At 55.5% G+C, this 9624-nt stretch overlaps 1 protein-coding gene across 2 annotated transcripts; it reads left to right on the forward strand.

Annotated features, from left to right (window-relative positions):
* Positions 1-4143: 4143 nt before the first annotated feature.
* On the forward strand, positions 4144-7614 carry LOC140263357 (protein MANBAL-like). Of its 2 annotated transcripts, none has more exons than XM_072358238.1 (5): positions 4144-4181; positions 5978-6067; positions 6142-6223; positions 6603-6797; positions 7233-7614. In XM_072358238.1, the coding sequence occupies exons 4-5, from the start codon at positions 6648-6650 to the stop codon at positions 7338-7340; spliced, it is 258 nt and encodes an 85-aa protein (XP_072214339.1). In that variant the 5' UTR covers positions 4144-4181; positions 5978-6067; positions 6142-6223; positions 6603-6647; the 3' UTR covers positions 7341-7614. The 2 variants fall into 2 exon arrangements, with proteins under 2 accessions (XP_072214339.1, XP_072214340.1); XM_072358239.1 differs by having other exon boundaries at positions 6606-6797; positions 7233-7594.
* Positions 7615-9624: the final 2010 nt, after the last annotated feature.

Here is a 9624-nt window from a genome sequence, read left to right on the forward strand (position 1 = left end):
TACGGGGCTTTGGTCCCATAACGAAGCCTCTCCTGTTTGTATTGGCAGGAGGAGCCCCTTCAAGCCTATCGAAGGATCAAAGTGGAAGTGCAGAGCAACTGGGGGAACATGGAATACACCTGCGTGTACCGGGTGGAAATCCATGGGAACCCCTAAAACCCCCTAAAAAAACCCCTAAAAAAACCCTAACACCTCCCCCCCCCCCCCCAAAAAAAAAAAAAAAAAAAAAAAAAAAAAAAAAAAAACCTAATAAACCCTAAAAACCCCTAAACTCTGATGTCTACCAGAGGGTTTTAATTAGGGATTGATCATTCAATGAAGAGATGCCGATAACTTTCTGCCTACCTCGAGGCTGGTTGGGGGGAGGGAGGAGCTGCGGGGCTGAGTTGGGTGGGTGTCTGGGGGGGCACCGGGGAGGGGTCCAAGGCTAAGGGGGTGGGGGCTGTGGGCTGCTCTGCGTTGGCCCCATGCTGCCTCTGTGGTGCTCAGGGCCTCTGCTTGGTGTGCAGAGCTGCACTGCATTTCCCCCCCTGCTTCCCCCCAATCCAGGGTACCTCACTGCCCCCCTTTCCACCCTCCCAACACTTCACCTACAACACCCCCCTCCCCCGTCCCTCCTTATCTCTCTCTCTGACCCCCAGGGTCACACTGTCCCCCCTGGTCCCCCTCCCATCTGACCTTCAGAGCCCCCCCACTCCAGTTCCCCTATTCTGATTCCTACAGCCCTCTTGGACTCCCCCCCACCTCAGTTCCCTATCCTCATTCTGACCCCCAGGGTCCCTTCCCCAACCCCACCCCATCCCACCCTTCCTATTCCCCCATTCTGATCCTCTTCCCCCACCAATATCCCCCCCCCAGTCCCCCATTCCGACCCCTAGAGTCCCCTATCCACCTTCCCACCCCCCATGAAACACCCCATTCTGTCCACCAGCTCCTCTTTCCCCCCCAGCAACTCCCCCTATTCTTACCCTAAGGGTCCTTTCCCTTCCATCCCATCCCATCCCTTCTATTCCCCATTTTGATCCTTTTACCCCTTCTCATATCCCTCTCAGTTCCCACATTCTGACCCATAGAGTCCCCTGTTGTCTTCCCAGAATCACCCCAGTGAGTCCCCCTGTCCCTTCCCGAAGGGTCCCTCCCCCATCCCACCCCTCCTATTCCCCCATTCTGATCCTCTTCCACCCCCCATATCCCCCCCAACCCCCCATCCACAATCACCAAGGTTGGAGAAGCCCTCCAAGCTCCCCCACCACCCACCCATCACCAATAGCTCTCATTCAACCACGGCCCTCAACGCGGCATCTCCATCCCCACCACCCCCTGCGCAGCCCATTGCAGCCCCCAACCACTCTTTAGGAGCAGCACTATTTCCTCACGTCTAGCCTGAATCTCCCCTGGCACAACTCAGGGTCGTTCCCTCCCATCCTATCACTGTTACACGGGAGCACAGGCTGACCTCCAGCTCATCACAACCTCCCTTCAGGAGCCTTGAGGTCTCCCCTGTGCTCCTCTTCTCCACGCTGACCCATCCTGGCTCCCCATCAGCCCCATCAGGTTCTCCAGACCCCTCGTGGCTGCACCTCAACCTCATTGGGTTGGAAGGGACCTCAAGGATGATGAAGCTCCAACCCCCCCATGCCTGGCAGGGCCACCAAACTTCCACTATTGACTAGATCAGGTTGCCCAGGGTCTCATCCAACATGGCCTTCAACACCTCCAAGGACGGGGCATCCACAGCCTCCATGGACATCCTGTTCCAGGACCTCCCCGCTCTCATAGCAAAGAACTTTCCCCTGACATCCAACCTAAATCTGCCCTCTTTCAACTTAAATCCATTTCCCCTTGTCCCGCTATTATCAGCCCTTTTGAAGAGCTTACTCCCCTCCTGGATATAGGTTTCCTTCAGGTACTTTAGGCTGCAATGAGATCACCCCCTGGATATAGCATATGGGTTCCCTTCAGGTACTGAAAGGCTGCAGTGAGGTCACCCCGCAGCCTTATTTTCTCCATGCTGAACAAGCTCAGCTCCCTCCGCCTGTCTTCATAGGGCAGGTGCTCCAGCCCCCTGACCATCCTCATGGCCCTCCTCAGGACCCTCTCCAACAGCTCCATGTCTTTCTTGTACTGAGGGCTCCATACCTGGACACAGCATTCCAGATGGGGTCTCACAAGAGCAGAGTAGAGAGGGACAATCACCTGCCTATCCCTGCTGGCCACCCCTCTCCTAATGGAGACCACACCGCCAGCCCAGCTGGGGACAGCCGCTTGGAGTCGGGTAGACTGTGCCGGCGCACCCGAACCGCCACGGAAGCGACACCTGGCCTCTGCCGGGGAACGACCGAGTGGATCGGAGCAGAGTCCACCAGGAGCCAGGAGGACCCCGAGCCGTGTGTCATGGTTTTGTGCTATTGCTGTCAATATTCTACATCATGACATCATGTGCAGTACGAATCATTAACTGAGGGTACAAATAGTGGCAAACTGTTTTGATGGTATAAGAAAGTGTAGTTGTTAATGGCATACGGAAGTGTAATTGAGGGTATGTGGAAGTGTAACAGAGGGTATGTGGAAGTGTAACAGAGGGTATGCGGAAGTGTGGAAGGCTCTTGCTCCCGTTCTGTGGAATGGCAGCATCCCGAGTACTCAGCTCTTGGAGGAGAACTACATATCCCAGGGGACGACGCGGCCAGAGACGAATCACCGGAGGAGGACACACATATAATCTCGCTCCCAGGCTGGAACGTCCCTCTTTTCGCCCTGTCTTTCGCTTTGGAGCGCTCCATCCCTGCCGTCTCCCTCTATCAGCAACGTTCCAGCCCGTTGCCTAGAGATCACTGTAGGCCTCCCGGTTCTCGGGGACACTTTTTCTCTCTCTCTCTCTGTCTTGTTCGATTTATTAGCCGCAATTATATTGTATCATATTGTGTTATCTTGTATTCCAATATCTTATTTGGTAAAATAAGTTTTCTCCTTAGACTGCTGCCACTTTTTGTCCATTTCCCTCCTTCCAGGGGCAGCAGCCTCTATCACAGGTAAATCTAGGTAACCCATTTACACCGTGCTGCGCTGCTTCAGTCCAATGGCTTCATGATGGGCAGTGCCACGTGTTTAGTGCCAGGGGGCAGCAAGGGCACATTGCTGAGCGAGAGCCAAAAGAGGAGAGGCTGGAGGACAAGAGTGTCTGGTGGCCATTTTCAATTGGTTTGTTGACTTCTTCCTCCTTCCTCCAGCCTGCATGGTGGACTCGGTACAGCGAGCCACGAGGCACTGCCTCCTGCTGCCTGCCTGCCTGCCTGGCAGCAAGAACCGCTGCTGGAGATGGGAGACAGGATTGTCGGGTTGGGTGCAGCAAAGGGGGAAAATGAGGGAAACCCAAATACTTGTGAGTGGTCATTGCATCTTAGGTCTGGGCTCAGCCCGTGCAGCAGCACCTCGGGGCTGGGGCCGAGCCCGGTGCCTGGGGCTGTGCTGCCTGCAGGAGGGCTGCGGGGCTGGGGCAGCCGGTGTGGGTGCAGCACATGGGCATGGGGGAGGGCCGGCAGCAGGGAGGGCGTTGGGCCTGAGCCCCGCTCGTGTTGGTCACAGCACAGGGGCCGCAGGGGACGCCAGGAGCGCAGAGCAGGGAGGGCCGGGCTGTGTGCAGGCCAGGGCATGAAACCTTCCCTCGGCAGCTGCTGAGCTGCTGAGCTTTTCCCCCACGTCTGCAGACTCTCCGATGAGGCTCTGCAGCAAAGCCAGCCGGGCCATCCTGATAGTGCACAAGGGGTTAGGAAAGGGCACAACAGAGCGGCCATTGAAGAGCACAAAGCAGCGAAGCACAGCACGAGCCATTGACTGCCTGCACAGATGAGCTTCTGCAGGCACCTCCGTTGGAGATCTGCGTACTGAGTGTGGGCGGAACGTGAAGGGAAAGGAGGAGAGGAGGGGAAGGAAAGCAAAGAAAGGAAAGGAAAAGAGGAGTCCAAAAGGCCAGAGCAGGAAAGGAGAAGGAAAGCTCCGTGCCGCCGGCGCCACCCGCCAGGAATCCGGAAGCGAACCCCCCCACAGGCCTGGGCCGGCCCCAGGCCGCCCTTAGCAACGGGACGGCGCAGGCGGTTGCTAGGGCCGGGGCAGGAAGTGCTTCCTGCCGGCCGAGAGCGCTTCCGGGGCAGCGCGGCGTGGCGGCAGTTTGAATGGGGCCGGTAGGAGCGGGCTGTGTGCTGCCAGCGGGGCCGGGCCGCGGTGCGGGGCACGGAGGGATGTCGGGGGAGCAGCTCGCGGTGCTGGCGGCACGCAGAGGCGATGCGTGCGGTGCCAGCGAGTGCGGAGCTGAAGGAAGGGGAATCCATGTCCTTCCTCTGGCTGTCGGCGAGCGGGACGAGTCAGGGCTGCAGTTGTGTGCGATGGTGTTTGTTGCTGGGACCGGCTGCCCGAGCAGAATGGGGGCAGCGAGAGGGAGGCTTGACAAGCGCCCGCAGTCAGCAGCACGGCCCGTTCCTGCCCGCCTTGTTGCTGCCGTTGTGAGTCTGTTGGATGTGGAAGCTGGAGGTATTAATGGTGGGTCGTGGTTGAATCCCCCAAGAGGCCGCCCAAGGAGAGGCGCTGGATGCCAACATGGAGAGCAGAGCTTGTGTGTCCCAGGAGGCAGGCGTAGTCAGGTCCGCTTTGGAGCCTGCTGTTGTTGGCGCTGAGCTCAGGAGCCCCATCAGCGTGGTGCTGCGTGCTGCATATGGCAGCCCGAAGAGATTCCCTTGTGGTGGAAGGGGGAGGCCGAAGGAGGCCGAAGGAGGCCGAGGGCCCTTTGCTCAGGGCCGGCTCCTCTGTGCCCTCTTGCTGGCCGGAGAGAAGGGCTGCCCGCTGGGCACAGCGAGTGCCTTCTGGCTGCCGTGCCGTGCCCTGCCCTCCAGCCCCCTCCTCATGCCATGTGGAACGCCAGTGCCAGCAGTGCCAGCAGCGCGGCCGCCATTTTAGAACCCTGGCCATGTCACAGCCGTCGCCTTGGTCACCGCTGCCCCACGCAACGCACTCGCCTCTCCAAGCTCTGGCCGTCAACAGCCATGTGGGCAGCCAAGAGAGCGAGGCTGGACGATGGGCAGGATGGAGGTGGGAAGATGGAGCCGGGGACCGCAGGATCCAAGAGGAAGAGGGGGCCCGCCATGACCATCGGGCAGCAGACAGGCAAGAGAGCCCGTTCCCATCGCGCCTGGACCAGCCCCGTGACCACCTCTGGACGAGCCCATGGAGGTGGATCCACCTGTGGACGAGCCCATGGAGGTGGATCCACCTCTGGACGAGCCCATGGAGGTGGATCCACCTCTGGACGAGCCCATGGAGGTGGATCCACCTCTGGACAAGCCCATGGAGGTGGGTCCGCCCGCGGCACAGCTGGCCTGGCACCACACCACCGTGCCAGGCCCCGCATCAGTACCACCAGGGCTGCAGCATCGCTGGTCCAGGCGCAGGGCTCCTTCCCATCTGCGCGGCCCCCGCCCCCGGCATTAGCCGGGAGGCTTCATTTAACATCTGCTCCTCCTCTGCGGGTCCCCGGTCCCATCTTAACCCACCTATGTCCCATCTTAGCCCTGTTTTTATTGTTGGTTTTCTTGTTAATTTAGTTGTAGGGTTAGGAGTAGGTTGTTGTTCGTGTTTTTGATTAGGAGTAGGTTATTGTTCGTGTTTTGGATTAGGAGTAGGTGTTACTGTTCCTGTTTTAGTGTTAGGAGTAGAGGATTGTTCCTGTTTTAGAGTTAGGCTTAGGTTACTGTTGGTGTTTTATTGTTAGGTGTAGGTTTTTGTTCCTGTTTTAGAGTTAGGCTTAGGTTACTGTTCGTACTTAGAGTTGGGTGGGTTCCTACCAGCAGCTGGCAGCAAACAGCGCTCACTCGGTAAGCACACGCCTGCTTTCTCACCCGAAGACGTGAGCGCTGCTCCACGAGTGCGGAGATGTGCTGACATCTCCCAGGGATGGGATTTGCAGCTTGTGACTCTTGTGTTGCAGGTTGTCGAGGGGCAGCGCGTGAGTGGCTGTGAAATGCAATTGGGCTTCAGGAGAGCAGTCTGGAGCTGCGTCTGGAGCTGCCATAGTAAGGTAGGTGTGCCTTACTGTAAGCGTGCTCTGAAGCAGTGCTGGTTAAGCACGGCTCACTCCTCTGTCTTCAACAGATCAGCTTTCTGCTCGCTTTATTTCCGTGGCTGGCGTTGTAGAGCACAGCAGCAGCAAGGCCGCGAACACGTCCACAACCAGGTACGTGAACGTGGGTAACTTTAATGGTAAGAATAACATTGCTGTGATAGTAATAGGGCAGTGGTTACGTGTGTGTGATGGAGCTCAGGGATAGGTTTAATCTTGCCTGGTAAGCTCTTCCCCTATTTGACATCCACCCGTCCTCTCTGCTTCTCTTCCCCCACCTGCAAGTGCAGCAGTACCGAAGGCTGAGGGCTCTTGTCCTAGGCAGGCGGGCAAAGGCAACTGGAATGCAAGTTTGATGTCCCTCTTTGTTCTCGGGTCAGTAGGCCCTGGATCTCTTCCGAGCAGCTCTCTAAGTTAGCCTGGAAATGTTTGCTAGCAGGAAGTGACCCCGTCGCAGTGCCTGAGACTAACGATGCCTTTTTCCCCCTCTCAGCAGGCAGCCTCCGTGAGAGCAGTGGAGCAGCAGGCTGTCTGCACTATGGCTGCTGAGCTGCATTTCTCGCCACCTGAGATCCCTGAGCCCACACTAATGGAGAACGTGCTACGCTACGGACTCTTGTTTGGAGCCCTTTTCCAGCTCCTGTGTGTTCTGGCCATCATCCCGCCAGTTTCCAAGTCCCCAAAGGCAGTAAGTAGCGCTGTGTGAGACTGATAGCAATGCTCAGGCAGTGGGCTGGGAGGGAGCCGTCTGTAGCTGTTGCCTACGGCAGAGTGCCCCGGCACTGCTGAGAGTGCCGCACTTGGTTCTGTCCTTCCTTCCGCACTCCAGCAGCATTGAAGTGCCAGCTTGTCCTATCCTGCAGCTGCTGCTGCGCCCTATGAGCTGCCAGGCAGGGGGTCCACTAGCCAAGGACCACCTTGCTATAGAGGACTTTAGGCTCTAATTTTCATGGGATTTTTGGGAACTAGACAGAGGGGGAGTTTCTAATGTGCCCTGAGGTCAGGAAGGCGATTTCCAGTGCTGGTCCCCAAAGCTGCTCGGTCAGGTGACTTGAGCTCCCAAAGCCAGCTGTCAGCCAGTTGTTAGGGAGCTCCCTGACTGTGTCCCAATTGCTTCTCGTAGGACTCGGAGGGTTTTGAGTCTAAGACTTGGGAGACGGTGAAGAAACCCAAGGCGAGTGCTGCACAGCTGAGCAAGAAAGCCAAGAAGGAAAGCAAAAAGAAACGATAAGGGCTTGAGCAGTGAGGCGCAAAGGACAGCAGAATCGCTTGGAATGCTTCCTCAGAGGTGCACCAAAGGACACAGACTGGTCCTGTGTCCTGACACATACAAAGGTCCTGTTTTCAGGCATGGCCGTGCTTTCCCTTTTGTGGACTGCGGAGAGGAACTAAGGAAGCTGTGTCTTTAGTCATTACCAGTATCCCGCCTATTTGATTTCCCATTGAAATGCATTTTGGTTGCATTTGGCATCTCTTTCTTGCAAATAAAAGCCAAACAAACATTTGAATAGTGGTGCTGCCTCTTTCAGTAGCTGCTCAAAAGGTGCCTGGCTAGGGCTGGCAGTCGCAGGGCCATGAAGTGGTCGGCTTCACGTTCCTCCCTGGAAATGGAGCTGCTTGTCCCACGTTTCAATTGGCTGGGAGTGTGGATCTGCCTGGGGGTAGCGAGGCCCTACAGAGGGATCTGGACAGGCTGGAGAGCCGGGCTGAAGCCAATGGGATGAGGTTCAACAAGAGCAAATGCCGGGTCCTGCGGGTGCGCTGCGGACGGGGTCGGGCCTCGTGCGGGGGCACGGAGGGGCTGCCGGGGGAGGAGCTCGCGGCGCTGCCGGCACCCAGAGGCGGCTCCCGGGCGGCTCCACGGTCTCGCTGCGGAGTCAGCCGGCCGGCCCCAAAAGCCTGGAGGCAGAGCCTGAGCCGGCCCGGATCGTGCGGTGCGGCTCCGGCCGTGCTGGGCCGCGCGGCAGGAAGACGTCCGTTTGTTTGCCGGTCGCTCGCTGGCTGTAAGATCCGGGTGGCGCCGGGTGCCGAGCCGCGACTCCCCGGCGTGCTTCGGTCCGCTGTTGTGCTGACTTGCGGGATCAAACTCTATAATCCAGAGATCGGTTATAAAGCAGGTATGTTTATTCCAGCTTCCTTTACTTATTTCTATAAACTACCTTTAACTATCCCCCTTTTAGCCCCCCTTTGTTCCAAATTCCCGCTTCACTGTTCATTCCCCCCTTTTCTTTAATCTAGCAGGATTTCTCTCCTGCTAGATCATTTCTTTCCAGTGTGTGGCATCTAGATTCCCTTATAATTTCTATGTTCTTGTTGATTGTCACCCACCAAAACAGTGACTCAAATCCTGCAGCATTTTGATTTCTTGCCTTAAATTTATCAGGGACACCTCTAGGTACCTGACTGAATCTATATACATTTCTTTTTCAAATGCCAGGGTGAATGGTAGAACTCATTGAACAAGCGCACAGGTGCCTCCCCAGTGAGATGGTTAAGTTGGACCATAAAATCTTTCCCCCACGGTACCACCAGAGATCTGCCCTGGAGATTCCCAATCTTGTATAATTTCCTGCTGAGTCCTCCATAACATTCAAGACCTCATTGCATAAGGAAAAGTTTCCCATAGGCCTGGTAGCCTTCACACCCTGCCGTGAGAGGCAAGCTGTGTGGTTACCTACTGCTGTAGAGATTGCAGGAGGGATCTTGACATCTGTATCAGGCATTGGAGGAACGAGAGAGAGAGATCTGCAGTCTCTATTTCCCAGGCAGTTTTCTCTTGGTCCAGGGCCATCATGCATCACATTCCCTTGGGGTCTTTGGTCCTCCCCAGCAGAAAGGGCACCACCTGAGCTATGGGCCGTTCTGATGCACAAGCATAGCAGTTGCTACGGCTGAGACTCTGGACAGTACACTTAATCCATTCTACCCAGGCATTAATGTCCCCGTATCTTGTTTCAATTTCCAATGTTTGCCTAAGATCTTTTATCTCCTTACCTGTCCTAACTGCAGGTTTTTTTTAGGAAGATTTTCTACACCTTTTTAAGCTCTTCCCTATCCTGGATGTTCTGGGTATTTTCAAGGAGTGTATATGTCCAGCCTCAATAGGCAGTTGTTCACCATACATCATTCCATACACTACAAGAGTCCCTCATTCACATCCCTCCCCTGCATTATTGTCAAATTTTACATTTTTCAGATAATTATCAGGATAACGAATGGGTACAGCAGTAAAAACTCCTTGTTACAACATGGAAAACCTTTTGTGAGCATTAGTTCTATATAGGTTATAATACTCTCCCACTTACATATACAATTTATTCACCTATCTGAGGAGAAGTTAAAGGTTAGTTAAAATGATAATAATAAAAAAAAATGCATATATAAAAAAAAACTTTTCATGATTTCCTTCTAATTCTTATCTTTTAAAGGTTTTTCTGTGGCAACAGTTCCCACGCCTCAGGGCTAGTGGATGCCTTTACCAGTGTGTAGTGAGTCCATCCTTTCTCAGCTGTCCT

Source organism: Excalfactoria chinensis, chromosome 29 (genome assembly GCF_039878825.1).
Source record: "Excalfactoria chinensis isolate bCotChi1 chromosome 29, bCotChi1.hap2, whole genome shotgun sequence".
Taxonomy (NCBI): Eukaryota; Metazoa; Chordata; class Aves; order Galliformes; family Phasianidae; genus Excalfactoria; species Excalfactoria chinensis.

What these genes read in the sequence shown, in the direction of transcription:
- LOC140263357 (XM_072358238.1), top strand. Translation starts at nt 6,648, where the DNA reads ATGGCTGCTGAGCTGCATTTCTCGCCACCTGAGATCCCTGAGCCCACA. An exon ending in TTTCCAAGTCCCCAAAGGCA is followed by an intron (nt 6,798 to 7,232) that starts GTAAGTAGCGCT and finishes TGCTTCTCGTAG; the next exon opens with GACTCGGAGGGTTTTGAGTC.